This window comes from Acanthopagrus latus, chromosome 4 (genome assembly GCF_904848185.1).
Source record: "Acanthopagrus latus isolate v.2019 chromosome 4, fAcaLat1.1, whole genome shotgun sequence".
NCBI lineage: Eukaryota > Metazoa > Chordata > Actinopteri > Spariformes > Sparidae > Acanthopagrus > Acanthopagrus latus.
In genome coordinates this window covers 11,417,060-11,432,747 of record NC_051042.1, presented here as the reverse complement: position 1 = coordinate 11,432,747, position 15,688 = coordinate 11,417,060, and the positions used below count along the sequence as shown (strand labels likewise).

The window sequence follows — 15,688 nt, the reverse complement described above, 5'->3', positions numbered from 1 at the left end:
GGAAAACGGACTCTTAAGAGTAGGTGGGAGATTAAGCAAAGGAGCAATGCCGTCAGAGGAAAAACATCCCCTTATCCTTTCCAAGGAGCAGCATATCTCCAGACTTATTCTCAGGAATATCCACCAACGGCTGGGACACAGTGGGCGAAATCATATACTATCTACACTCCGGAGGAAATATTGGATAACTAATGCTAATGGGGCTGTGAGGAAGATCATTTCTCAGTGCAGCTATTGCCGACGCCTTAATGGCAGGGCCATGGAACAAAAGATGGCAGATCTACCTAAGGAGAGAATTGTTCCCGATTTGCCCCCATTCACAAATGTTGGAGTGGATTATTTTGGGCCTGTGGAGATAAAAAGAGGCAGAGCAACTTGCAAACGTTATGGAGTGTTATTTACCTGCATGGCCAGCCGAGCAGTTCATCTGGAAGTAGCACATTCACTGGAAACAGATGCTTGCATAAATGCTATACGGCGGTTTATCAGCAGGAGAGGTCAAGTGGTCAGTCTCAGGTCAGATAACGGAACAAATTTCATTGGAGCTAAGCGAGAACTACGTGAAGCTGTGGGTGAGCTGAATCATGAGCGAATTCAAGGAGCTTTAATTTCGGCTGGAGTTGAATGGAGCTTCAATCCTCCAGCTGGGTCCCATCATGGTGGAGTTTGGGAGCGTATAATACGCATAGTGAGGCGTGTTCTGAACTCAGTTTTGCACCAGCAGACACTTGATGACGATGGACTCCACACTGTCATGTGTGAGGTAGAAGCTATTCTTAATGACCGTCCAATTACTAAGCTGTCTGATGACCCAAATGATTTGGAAGCACTCACTCCCAACCATCTCCTTCTCTTAAAAGGAAAGCCAGCCTTACCACCTGGACTTTTCAAACCATCTGACATGTACGTGAAGCGTCGCTGGAGACAAGTTCAGTACATTTCAGACTTGTTTTGGAAGCGATGGATTCGGGAATACCTGCCACTATTGCAAGAAAGACAGAAGTGGAATCAAAGAAAACAGAGTTTGGCTGTTGGGGATGTAGTTGTCATCATGGATTCATCAGCTCCCCGTGGTTCCTGGCTTCTTGGCAAGGTGTTGGAGATTTTCCCCGATGCAAAAGGCATGGTGCGTTCTGTGAAGCTACAGACTAAAAACAATGTTATTGAGAGACCTGTGACTAAACTTTGCCTGGTACAAGAAGTGTAAAATTGTGTCACTGAATCTGCATTTTCATACATTTATCTTGCTCTTATTGTTTTGTATTGAATTGTCATGTCTGGCGGCCATGACAATTAGGGGCCGGTGTGTAAGAGCAGATTATGGTGATGTCGACTGTTTTGTAGTGAGTCTGATGTTAATTGGCGGTTTTGCCTATATAACCTAGGAACCTTTGTGTCTAGGCAGGTGTTTCCAATCGGAAGAGGAAAAACAGTTTTTGACCGCTATTCAGCTATTGTGCTCGATGCATGTTTTGCTTGATTAGAAGTGTGATCTTCAAGTTTAAGATACGAAATAAATGGATTTTGTGCATCGCAAAAGAAAAGCAAGTGGACTTTTATTCATCAGTCGTGGAAACGTAAGCGCGTCAAGAATATTTCCTGTTGAAAAGCCTCAGTGGCTTAAAGCATTGGCTTAGCCTCTACATATTCCATTAAAACTTAACCATATCCAATCAAAAATAGTAATTTGCCATATTAATAGTTTAGTTATAGTAGTTACTTATTAAAGTTTATAACTTTTGAGCAGTTGTGTAACTACTTTGAAAGTAATTTCAAAGTTAATAAAAATATAAATATTGTTACACACTGTCCAACAGAACCAATTATCCAAAACTTTCTTGGTTGCTCTTGGATATTTACGCTGAGTGAAACAGCTCAACATCAAGAACCTCAGAGACGGCATTTTGAAATATCCTGGACTGGTCAGTAGCACTGCCACAAGAGGGCAGGGAAGATCCATCTGAGCAGCATCCATCTCATCCACCCTCCAAAACTCTGTGACCGAGGTCAGGAATGCTCAGGCTGAGGTTTGTTAGATTGGAGGGAAGAGACAAATCCACTGGCTCATCTGTGACCCCTGTGATTACAGTGGATGAAGCTTTGAAGCTCCATGAGGGGAGAGTGGCTTACTCCACAATCTGTACCTGACATTTACCATATATCTTAGTATCACAGCCAGCCTGCTGCTGATTGTATCCCTGCAAAACAGACTGCTGATCGGTTACTGCTTGTGTATATGGTTTTAAACAAAAAGAAGAATGACGTTCACGTCAAACTGCCACTTACAGTAAATGACCTGAGAGAAAGGTCAGACATTTTGTATAAAACACTACGTTTATCTGACACCTACACTTAGAACTTCAGCTCTCAGATAGATGTGGCGTAATAAAAAAAGTTCAGTGTTTGACTGGAGTGTAGGGGGTCAGAAGTATGAGGAGGCAGAAAAGAGAAAGGCTCAAATCAAGTACATCAAAACGCTTTGTCCAGCTTCTGTGGGAAAAAATGTCCTAGTCCCATTAAAAAAGTTGCTGTCGGATAATTATTAACAATTCTAATGTTTACCATGATTATTATAATCTTCGTACCTCCATGCACACTCAGTTTAAAGCAGCATTAATTCAATTGGTGGGGGCAGAATAAGCTGTAACACAACACTCTCTGTGGGTGGCGATGATGTGGTGGTGAGAGTAACAACATCATGTGACCAGTAAACGAGCTGGCATGTGTGGACTACAAAAATGGACACACAGGTAACAATTCATGAGGGGAAGAAAAGACACATTTGAAACTACTGCAAAGTCCATAAATAATGATGCTGTTCTTTCTGTCCACATCTTCTGTGTGCAACTCAATACGCTTGATGAACTGTAAACTGAGTGCAAGAGAATGGATGTACAATTTGATGAAATTAACTACACATGGAGATCTTTCTGCCTTATATAACTCATTTTCTTATTCAAGGGTGGCTGGTCTTTGTGTCAAAGACCCTCGCTCCAGTTTCTCCCAGTGCTGATCCAGAGGCCATTCATTCCCCAGTCAGGCCCTCCCTTCCTCCATCCTCTATCAGATAAGCTCCAGGTCTGGAGGTTGCAGTGCTCTCCCCCGCACATCCTTCCTGAGAAATCCCCTCGCTTATTATAAGTCCTTCACCGTGGTAGCCCCTCTGTCATCTGTGCTTTAACTCTTTTCACCCTCACCGTTTGTCCTACTGCACTGTTGAGACATTATAAAGCTTCAGCTTTTAAGCATTTTAATATTTTTTTTTTTATTTTTGAGCAGATTATTATATAGTACAGAGTAGGAGTATCTGATTTTTCTCTCAAATAACATACTACTTTCACCACTCTTTGATCCTATTCTGCTGAACATACAGTGCATTTTAATGCTCAAGGTTTAATTGAGCACCAGATAATATTTTGTGAAGACAGGTCAACTGCACTTTTTTGGTTGATTTGTGTTATATTCTGTGCACAGTTTCATACTTCTGAATCCAAGTTTGTTTTTGTTTTTTTGCTTTTATTTTTCATTTGACACATTTAGAACAGCTCTTGACTCGGTTCAAATGGTGAAAGGGTGTTTAGACAGTAATTGACGTTTTGGTGAAGTATGTTTTTGTAGTTGATGCTCTCTTCTTAAGACTGGCATGGAGGCCTCTCATGCCGTTTCCTCAGTTTCCTTCTTTTATCAAAGTGAAGATTAAATGTTAAAATTTCTGTGCATGATAGCCATTTCCATTCCCAGGACAGCTACATATAAAAAATAGACAGATAAACAAATGCAATACGAATAAAGTGAATACAAATTGTTTATATCAAAACCTATATTAAATTTGGAGCTGCTACAAACAGCTCCCTACTCATAGACCTGTTTCTTGTCATTCATGATCAACATCTGAAAGAAAAACACAAAATAATTTGCATCTTAACACTGTAACACTCAACACTAAAAACAACCACACATGCTACTTTGTGAGGCTGTGCCTGGTTACAGTGGTGCTTTGAGCTGCATGCTCAAATTTAGCAGATAAAGTTTACCATGTTTACCATGTTCATCATCTTAGTTTAACATTTTCATATGCTAAGATTAGCACTAAACACAGACATGCATCTGATCATCACCAAAGTCAGGGCAGCACTGGGATAAAAAAAAAAATCAGGACTGGAATCATAACTGACCACATACAAGTTATGTTACTAGAATATCTTTTAGTTTTAATACTACACACAAAAACTGCTTGAAAGACAAAAACAAAACAGCAACAATTGTCTTCGGTTAAAAGAGTTCATACTACAGACAGAAGTATTCATACATATCATTTTTGGGCTGTTAGGTACCTGGTGCTTCCTCAGAGCTCTGACTGGACTTGTGATGCTCCTCATGAAGCTCTGGTAGCTCTGATTATCTGGAGCACCTTCCATCTGATGGAAGAGAATATACAGCCTTGTTTTTTCTACATTATTTCTATTTATACACATCTTTCCTACAAAGCATGATTATTTGTTGATGCCACTTTCTTTTGTTTGTTTTTTAAATCACATACTATATAGTTGGGAAGGACAACAGTGATAACTACATTCTGAGGGGCAGTCCATTTTTGCTGTTGTTTTTTTAAAAAAAGCTTTTTTTACTTGTAAAAAAAAAATGGACAGGGGCTGACGGCCTACACATTTTGACTGACTCACATACTTTGGGTCGCAATCTAGTTGTGTATCTAGGGAAGGCATCATGTATTAGATATTTGCAACATCAGTCCAAAATAATCTTTGTTAGTGTCAAATAACACAGTCAGACGCAATACACACACAGAGCACATGGTAGTTTGGGGGGCGAAGTCCTCAGTATGTGAGCACCATTGAGCGCAGGTTGTTACAGCCTTTCTGCTTTAAACTAAGCCAAGTTAAACACAACCACCTGAAAGAGGGCACAACTTTAAGTCTGTCTTCGCCATTGGCCCCAGTCCACTTCCCCCCTGTAGGTCCACAGTTAATCTGCTCATTAAATCCTTCTGCTGTTCGTCTTCTTCTCCTCACAGCAACCCTGATCCTGAATCACATCACGTGCTGCAGTTTAGATGGTGATATCTGTGAAGTCGCGTCTGGTAAACCCTTTCTGAAAAACATAAAAAAAAAAAAAATGCAAATACTGACAAACAATGTCAAAATAAACATGCTTCCCCCAAAAAATATGCGGTGTTTGGGCTAAACATTCTGTCTGCAGCTCGTCAAGATTGTACCTTACTAACTTCCCAGTTTGATTTACTTTCTTGTATCCACTTTGCACGTTTTTATCAGCTGCAGTCTGTTAAAAACTAGTGATGCACATAACATTAAACCACCATTGCTGATGAAAGTCTATCTGATGTGAGTCAGGCACAAATGTTCATTGTGATGTTTTAAAGTTTTTATCCACATTATGGATGATTATGATGTTATGAATGAAAAGCACCGTTCTTTCAGTAAACCAATTGATTTCTCTTGGTTTGAACATCATTAGGAACATTTAGAAGGATTCAAGTAAACAGCTCAACAAAATATATATCAAAGGTCTAGTTGCACTGATACATTTTAATGAGTATTCTTACATATTATATCATTAAACCAGCAGACTATGTGTTACTATTTGGGAGCAGTGGAACAATCTGAAGACTGAACAGTGAAACCATCACACTGACAGTCTTACCACTGACATCATTACCTCATAAAGTTGTTTCAACAAACATTTTAGCAACCAGTTGCCTATTAGACACATATTCAAGAGATAAGGAGCGACATTAGCATTAGCTGACAAATGTAAGTCCAATATTCGCTCTTGTCTCAACTCTGGGTTTGTCTCCACCAACAGCAGAGGGAAATATCTGGCTCTATAGCTGCGAAATGCTCCCGTGTTAACCGGCTGTTTGTTTACTTGCTGTTAGCTGTTTTGGTGCTCTGTATGTACTACAGAGTGTTTATTAAACTGATGAGTTGTCTGCCGCAGTAAAAGAGGCTGATAAAGTGCAGAGGAAATATTTCCAGATATTTTGTTTCGGAGCGGTTTGTTTGTACTGTGACTGGTGAAGACAGCCAGTTGACAGAGTGTTGTGTGAACTGCATGAGATCGGGCTGAGGAGATCACAGCGGGTTATCTATGAAATGTAATAACTTCACCATGGCCACCCAGCAGTCAGATAAACACATCACTTTTGTTTGCTGTGTCAGGTTCACTTTCGCTGTGGCTTGTGTGTGTCTGTGTGTGTGTGGAGGGTAGGAGACAATAAACAGAAGGAACATAACAGTGTTCGGGAACTGCCAAGTCCACCGAACCAAACTCTTCTTTTATTCATCCCAGAAGGCACAAAAGAGACAAACCCACAATATCGCAGCCAGATTCTCTGCATTCCAGCTGAGAGCAGCCACTAAGAAACTAAAACACTGCAAGGCCAGATAAGGGCTATGATAGACACAAGTAGAGCATTCAGTAGATTAAGCAGGGATCTTAACAAGATATTGTAGAGAAGGAGTTACAAAAAAAATCAAGGAATTTGGGATTGTTACATCTCTCTACTTGTGTGATTGCAATTTTATCATTGTCTTATTTATTCTTGTTACTTCCACGTCAAACAAACCCCTACAGCAGTTACTAGATTAAGAGCATTCTATCTAACATAATCAGTGTGGCATTCCACAGCAGATTGGTAAAACATCCCTCTATAAAAGGAGCTACTTCTCCTGTTCATGCCCGGACTGCTGTAATCCTGTAAGCTACTCACTTTAGATCTTTATCAACTTCATAAACTTGGACAAACCAACTTGTTGTCGTAGTTGCAGGTTAACATGTTGTCAAATTTTTGAGTTGCAAGCACCTTCTCTGGAAGAACAACTCTTCCCAGTTGTGTCCTCCCACACGACCCTGCACTCATTGTTACAACACCTGACTTGTCTGAATACAACCTTTCTGTTTGAGTTCACTCTCACAGCTCCACAGCTCTCATCTACTGCGAGATCATCTACAGCTGTGCTCAGCAAAACAGAAACTTAAAGACCCACTGAAAATAAATAAGATATTGCCCAAGTTCTGATCACGTGTACTTGTTTACATGTACTTGTTAACTGCAAAGTGCTATCTCTTGGTAAATATCAAACGCTGGTCAAATAAAGATCTCACACCGAAATCTCAAAGTTCTCCTTCCTAACAATCTGAACAATCGTATTAGATCCCCCTTGTAATTATAGTCTGCTCACATATTCTGTTTGACTTGTATGTATGAGTCTGTTACGATCTAACTGCTGTTTAACTGTAACTTTATTTAGCAGGATGTGTTTCTCAGAATTTGGTGGACATCAAAACATGGCTAAAAAAGTTTGTATTGAACTTATATTCATCAGGTGCACACAAAAAATGAACGATTATGTATCTTCTGGATGTGTACATGATCATATGTCCTACTAACCTCTAAGTTCTGTTGACAGCTTGTTGAAAAAAATCAGTTTATATAATCTCAAATATTGTGAATGAAAAAAAACAAAACTGCTGCATCTCTGTCAAATGTGTAGCTTATATTAGGAACCCAATAAAGAAACATCTCACTTTCAAGTAGCCCTGACTCCATTACTGTCATCACAGAATATTAAGAGTAAAAAACTGCATCACCACTGAGTTCCATATGTGTGCCATGACAGATATTGGCCCAATCCAAACTCAGAGAAGAACTTTAGTTACTCTACAGTTCTAATTGCTATCAGCTAGAGAAAATATTTGCATTTGCAGGCTTCCAAGATAAGGCATGACCAGAGGCTAACAAGATGCAGGCTTTTAGAACAGAGTGAAGGAGGGAAAAGAGAACCAATAGGAAGAGAGGAGTGGAGGTCATGTGGGTGACCCCCCCCCCCCCCATTATGTGCAGCTGCAAACTACAAAATCATCTGGTGCAGATTATCCACACCCACACCCACATTCTGCTCTCCATTTTAACTTTAGGCTCATGTCTTCATAAACACTTGTAGCCATGAAAAATACCATATAACAGTGCTATGTTTAGGTTCTATCTCTTAAATGTAGGCCTGCTTATCACAGTTTTTAAAGGCCATTAAGTACTGCAAACTGTATTGTCCCACTGCACAATAAGATAATAGTAAATCTGGGGGGAGTGATTAGAGTTTTCACTCAGTAATATTGTAATAGCCATTTTACACAACAACCATCATCCAAGGCAAATATGCTTGAATTACAATATTTGTACTTAAGTCAATATAATAAAAAAATCATTATACACACGCAATAGACAACCTTTGTGTTTTAACTTATCATTGTGGAGTACCAATTGCACAGTGTTATGGCTGGCGAAAAAAAAAAAGAAAAAAAAAACACCATCCAAGACTAGCTTTGTTCTATAAACCTCGCTTTACTTGGTCTGCTACTAGGCTGAATTTTTTCCCATAAAAACAAAGGTGGAATAATGACACAAAGGAAATGCGTCACAGCCTGAAACAGGAAGAGGCATTGTTTTCACTGTTTGCTATTCCCGACTAATGGTGGAACAACTGGAATAACTGCAGAACCACTATGCTTGATATGTTTCTCCTTACCACCAAGATGTTTTTGGTGATTTACCTTTCATTGAAACATTTTTATTCATGTGATATACAGCAAAACCACCAACCAGGCATCCCCACCAAATGCCAAAGATCTCCACGCAACAATTACAATATACCGATATTAACAATTTAATACCACAAAAGAATTACTGCAATTTCTTGATTTCATCTCCCATAGTTTGTCATATAGAGATAGTACCCTGTGCATTCTTCCAACTAATAACTCCATATTGATTATGTCAACATGAGTAATGATTAAATTAGCTTTGGTGCCTTTATGTGGAAATTTCCACCACAAGGCCAGCAAGCAACTTTTTGGGATCAGAAATGGGAGGATGGTAACTGTTTTACCAGGATTTGAGACAGTTTAAAAACAGAATTTTTTCGATCATTCGTCATTCATTTCATCAGTAAGCAACAAAATCTGCCCACTTACAAAAACAACTGGGTCTGAGTTTCTTTGACTTTTCGTGGCACTACAGTCAAGGTTTTGAGGTTGGATTTGGATTTTTTACCATTGTTTTAGTACAGTACCCAAGCTGCTAGAAGTAACCATGTTGCAAATGCTGTGTTGCAGAGGCACCAAAATGTATTGATTCCACTTGAGGAAAAAAATCTAAATACTACTCCTTACTACAATCTGAATTACTTAATAAGAAACATAAGTTCCACTAATTCAGTCTCAGTAATGGTGATGTATATCTGAGTGTAACAGAATATGTAGGTAGGCTTAGAGAATACAGCACAACCTTCAGCTATACTGGTTTGTCAGGAAACATGATGACAACTTGAATTAATTCCTTGTTAGGGTTCCTTGGTAGGACCCAATCATTTTCATCCAAAGCTGTAGCTCCCCTCATCACTCAGGAGAAGTTTAGTGTATCAGTTTTATTTGCATCAGTTTTCTGGCTCTCACATCAACAAGGTTTCCAGACTGGCAGCTATCTTTTGCCAAAAAGCGTAGACTATCCACCTCACACTACCTGTTTATTAATGAATAGCAGACGGACTAAGTTAGCAACTTAGTTAGATAGTTGGTGAACATGGTGGAGCATTTTGAAGCTAAAAGACATTTCCCTCAGAAGATGGTGAAGAACGAAAAGGAGAGAGAGTATAACAGTCATTGCTGTTGTCATATCAGTTTTATTGTTTTTTTATTCTTTAATGTATGATAATTGTCTTTTTAAAATAAATTAATACAACTTATAAATAACTCAATATAATATATATTTTATAAGCATTTTAATATATGTTGAAGAATAAATGCTTTAAGATGCAATGATGTTAAAACCCAGATGGTTTTACTGAGGGAGACAGTAAAGTATATTATTGGATTACACCTCCATATGAAAGCTAATGTTAAGAAGGACAGAGAGCTTGATTACATGCTGCAATGACAATCACCTGAAACTCAATATCAACAAAAGTGATGCTTATTGTGGACTACAGTGCTTTAAATATGGATGTTGCTGCAAGGAAGCTACAAATTGTAAAATGTGGATGCTTCACGCACTTCTTCAACAGCAGCACAGAAGATCTCTACAAACAGAATAGATTCAAGGGACACCCAACATTAGTGTCTCCCCTTTGTTGCTGGGTAATGGTGTGGTGTGGTAATGGTTCTGGTGTCACAGTGAAGTTTACCTTTGACCTTTTTGAAATCAAATGTCATCACTTCATGAGTTATTCTGTCAAAGTTAGTCTATGAATTCTCAAATGATCAAGTGCACTATTACCTGACATTTTATAGAGTAATCAGTGAATCAAAGAAAAAAATGACTCATTAATTAACAGTAGCACTAATTGTTTTTGTGTTTGTCTTTTGGCTTTAACCAAGATTTCAAGTGCTTGTTATTGCTTTTCTATGTGGATCTCTAGGCAGTTCATGGTGATTTGCTATGTATTTGCTGCAATGTACTGTAAATACAATATTTGAATTTTGCATGTCTCTTGGAATCAGCAGTAGTGGGTCTCACCATTTTGTAGTCTCTGTGCAGTTTGCTGTACTGGAACATGTTGCAGAGGACAGTTGAGGCTGCTCTGGCAGCTTTTAAACTCCCCCCGCTAGACCAAGACACAAAGACAGACAGAGAAAGACAGACAAAGACAGAAAATAAGGAGGATTAACAAGAGGAAATACCACAGTATAAACAGAGAGGAGAAACCCAATGATAAACATATGTACAGTCATAAACAGGAAACAGAGGTCAATAAGAAGTCACAGGCATGGCATAACTGAAAGATAGGAGGACCTAAAAAATATGACCCATTAACAAGGACAGTGATGAAAAGCACTGTTGCAATAAAACAGTTTTCATAGATTTAGCACAGGGATGGCTGCGCATGTATACGTGGCAGGCAATAGCAAACTTAGCTGCATTTTTGTTTCTATTTATTGTTTTGTTTTTACGAAAAAAAGCATGTATTATCTATGACAGAACCCATAGACAAAACCCCCATCAATATAGAAGCTGAAGTGCAAGGATTGGACTGAGTGCTTACGACATATAACCACCCTGCCAAACCAAAGAACTTCCCAAGCAGTGTAAGCACCCCAAGAAGGGAAGAGGATCAGAGCTAACTTACCCAGAACTGGACCATAAGCCTAAAGCTACTCCACTATCCAGCCAACACATTTCTAATTGCACAAAAATAAAATAGATGAATAACTCACTAACCGGAAATAAGAAACTCCTGTGCCCACATTTTTAGAGAGACCTGGCTACATCACATTATTTATGTACAAGCTATTGTACATGTACTAAAAACATGTGCCAGTCAGATGACTAATGTAATTACTAACATTTTAACATGTAACTCTCAACAGAACCTGTTCCCAAGTGCCTCAAGACAGCCACCACTGTCCCTGTACCGAAAAGTCTTAGGCGTCTAGTCATAATGACTCAAATAATTTCATTTTATCTTATTCTATTTTAATATGAATATTTGTAGATATGTTGTGTGTATTTGTGTAGAATGAATGGCCAACAACTTACATTTTATTGTAAAACCATGTTTTCTAAAATAACAATAGACCAACTTTGGCCTTTGATTGAACATAATTACTAAGCAGCTTTGTTTTCCACCATACATAACTGATATTTAAGGATTACAGTACAAGTCAGTTCTACCTGTTGTCATGGGATGTCTTGATGGCCATCAGTTTTGGCAGGCCATTGAAGTACAAGATGTCACGGGCTGCCAAGGAACTGCAGGTGACCAGGTGATTGAGGGCTCCACAGATGTTGACCACCACCTCACTGGATGGTGTTTTCTGAAGACCATCGTTGGGCAGCTTAGACACCAGGACTCTAACCATGTTCTTAGCTAAAAAGGACAAAGAGCAAGGATAGTTCTCTTACAGGACTGTTTTTCAGTGGATGCTCTGAACTTTGAAAGCTGCACCTTTTAGTATGACACTCAGAGTTTCCTGCCCAAGGAAGTCTGGAACAACAGCAGTCCCGGTCTGAATCTTACCCATCTGGTCTTTGTTGGAAAAATGTCTGGCCAGATTTCTCAGCAGGCCAGTCAGAGGCCTCAGTTCCATTTCACTGTTGCTGTCTAACAGATCCAGCAGGATGGGCAGCAACCTCTCCTGCTCCACCACCACCCCACTCAGCACTGATGCCCACTGATAGAGAGGGACAGAGATCACATGAGTTATGTTCTGTTAATTGTTTGCTATTGTAGGATTTTCTTGCTCCAGAATTCAATTCCAGAGCAACCAAAAAAATAAGTCAGACAGCTCATTTTGGAACATAAATACACACAGATAGTTCATTATTCTACGGTGTGTGAAATCTTACCTTGGCATCTCCTGCAGTGATATTTTGCAGGGCTCCTATGGCAGCCTCGCGACTGGTGGAGTTGCAATCGCTGTTTTGCAAAACAACCTTGTATAGCGCCACTACCTTAGGATGCCACAACCACTCAGCCCCCTTCGGCTGTCGTGACACCTCAGACAGTATGGAAAGATTCTGGTTGCGCTGCCGTAGAGAAAGTCAAAGAGAGAGAACATTTCAATTTATTTATGTATTTGTAGTTTATATCACTTTTCTGGTATCAGTGTTATGTTATGGGGAGTGTGTGTCTGTGTGTCTTTTACTAAGGTTTTTAAGGTAAGGTTTAAATGTTGCTGGTGAAAAACTCCTCCCGACTCACCCTCCCTGTAACCTGGCTAATAATCTAAGAAATGGAAAACCAGGTCATATATAGTGTAACAGGTCCCTTTCTCCTCACTCTAAGGGTGACTATGAGGACATACATGTAACAGTGGGCCTGATGTTTACTCTCCATTACACTCCATTGCTATTGAAATGAGAAATGTGATCTGCTGACTGTGTTTGTCATGTTGGAAACTGAGCCTCCCTGTGGACCTGTGGACACTTCTAAGGTTTCTATCTGCTAATCCACTTATTATATGACTATCACTGGGATACCTTAGTGAGGCCTGACCTGCTCAATACAAATGGTTTGATGTAAAGCTAGACTTTTCGAGGAGAAATAGGTGACTGGTACAAAAATGACACATGCACATAAAGTGTGCTGCTGAAAAAATCCATGTATTTGAAGATGATGGTGCATTTGACAAACAGCACAAGATGTGAGACAAGATGCATGTGTATTAATTTTGTGGTCCAAAGTTGATCATTAATCTACTGTATATCATTTATACAAGACAGGCAGTTAAATTACATTATAACATAACATAAAGCAGATATAGATTCATTCTCTATTATATTCAATATCTATTGTTGACAATTAAAGCTTCCATATTATGCTTATTTTCAGGATCATGCATTTACTATATTTTGGGTGTTTACTGGAAAGTGTTAAAATACTTTAATGTGAAAAAGCACATTATTTTTCTCATACCGTCAATTGCTGAACCACTTCTATCTACCCTGTGACTAAATACGTAGTTTTAGTGCCTATCTGAGGGCGAGACAGTATAGCTGGAACATGGATGGAACTTAACAAAAGTCTTGTTGGCTCGTTTAAAGAGAATTTCTGAAAAAGGGCTGTGTGCATTTAGCTTTTTGATACCTTCACAGTATTTATAGCGCTCAGACTTGTTTTATAATAAAAAAGGAAATTGCAGTTTATACAATATGGGACCTCTGAAGCATTTACTAAGATGTATATGTGGATGTTATGCCCAAGCACTATTCAGATGGAATGCATAACGTATTGGGGGTTCTCTAGAGATTTCGTTCGGCTAAAAAAGGATGTGAACAAAGCGATTGTGACATACAGCACAGATAATAAGTAGTTGACACCAGCACATGGCCTCTTGCTATGCAGCAGAAATAGCTACAAGCACATGTCAAGTGAATGAGAGCATTGCTGCAAAATACGTCACGTAAAGGGATATAATGGGTGTGGCTATGTCAGGGGAGCTGACATAATATCCAACAAGTTTCTGATTTTACAAACTCTAGCTCTAACAGCAGACATGCATTTGGGAGAATGTTATAATCACTCTCAGGGAAACTAATGTAAATATTCACAGAAGTTCAGATTTGTCTGTATTTGACTAATCTGCTTTAATATCACTCAATATAATCTTTCCTACTAATTTCTATTAGAATCTATGGTTACACTAACTGCCAGTAACTCTACATTTTGTGTTTTAAGACCAAATATTTAGATTATTACAGGCCAGCTTCAAAACAAGCTGTAAACACTGAACTATTATCACCTATGTTGTTAGAGTAACATGACACCTATTGACACATTTCACAGACACAGGGCAACGTTAGCCTTTGATTAGCATGGTGTTTCTGGCCAACTGTCAAGTCAGTCTAGAACTTTATCCATCTGTTCTTCAGTGCTAGGTGTGTAGTGGGCCTTTTTCACTGAAAACAGTTCTCTGCTGCTGATTAATTCAAGGCTGATAAAACCACAAGACAATGAAAACAGTATGGGAAAGTTGTGGCCACAAGCTGAAAGTATAAAAATACAAAACACTCTCTCTGGGGGTTTGTCACTTCTAGCGATCTCTTCTCTCACAATACACAGTCATGTGACACATTAACATGGAAAGCTGAGTAATGCTGCTTTTACAGTGTGTGGATATGATGGAATTCAGCTATGTGCAGGACACAGAGTATTGGGGCACAAGATTGAATAACCGGTGATGAATCTTACCTCAGTGTCCTTTTTGCTATACAGAGTAAAGCAGCCGATGGCCTCACTGTCCTTGATGGCAGAGCCTCTCGTTGGGCCTTCCAGACGTAGTCGCACTGAGGGAGGAAGCTCAGTGTATAGCTGGTAGGACAGATTCCTCATCACACACAAGCAATTCTCCAAACCCTAAACATGAAGAAAGTCAGAGAGAGAAGAGACAAGAGGTGTGACAAGAGGAGGGTGGAAGTGGACAATCTGTAGTGAAAGCGATAGCTAATTTACCTGAGTGGATGATCTGATGTTAAACATGTTACTAAGAGCATTCCTTTTCTGCTTGCACTATTGATTTGTACACTTCAGACAACTCGACATTATGGGGACATTTTTATGTTGACAAAAAATAGCAACACATTGGGGCATTGTAATTTAATCTCCTTGCATCAGGACTAATTTACTATTGGTCATTTGCTCACGGGAAATAGCTCAGGTTATCAGTAAATAACCTCTGAAAGCAAAATCTGATGTGACAATTCTACTGTTGCATAGAAACTTAGGTGGTGATAATTAACGTCTTGACTTCAATTCAGCTGACCCTAGAAACACAAATGCACAAAATAAACTAATGAGCTATTAAACTCAAATAATTAAGCATTTGAAAATATTAAGGGTCAACAATCATAAAAGGAGATTAATTAAGTACAGATATTCCTAACTGGGTTTAAATTTCCACTTAGTAGTGTGGAACATTGATCATCTGTTAAAATAATTGAACCAATCTATGTGGTAGATTGTGAGATAAATCTGTGGTTAAAGGATAATTATTGAGATATTTCACTCTGGACCAAAGCCATTCATCCATAGAAGCTATGCAGCTAACACAATAATTAAAAAGCATCTCATTTAACCATTTTTAAAACAACAAAACATGAAGAGCCCAACAGCTTCTAGTGTAACAAGAGAATAATACTTTGACAGCGACCAAAAGC

At 39.0% G+C, this 15,688-nt stretch overlaps 1 protein-coding gene across 1 annotated transcript in view; it reads right to left on the bottom strand.

Annotated features, from left to right (window-relative positions):
• Positions 1–3,787: 3,787 nt before the first annotated feature.
• The window catches only part of LOC119018426 (plakophilin-3-like), a 30,322-nt gene continuing 18,421 nt past the window's right edge, over positions 3,788–15,688 (bottom strand). The window contains exons 8-13 of the mRNA XM_037096080.1: positions 14,724–14,888; positions 12,380–12,559; positions 12,051–12,204; positions 11,705–11,900; positions 10,550–10,637; positions 3,788–5,109 (exon numbers count right to left, since the gene is read on the bottom strand). Of these exons, the coding sequence (XP_036951975.1) occupies positions 5,068–5,109; positions 10,550–10,637; positions 11,705–11,900; positions 12,051–12,204; positions 12,380–12,559; positions 14,724–14,888 (825 nt within the window). The 3' untranslated portion in view covers positions 3,788–5,067. The remainder of the gene's footprint in view (positions 5,110–10,549; positions 10,638–11,704; positions 11,901–12,050; positions 12,205–12,379; positions 12,560–14,723; positions 14,889–15,688) is intronic.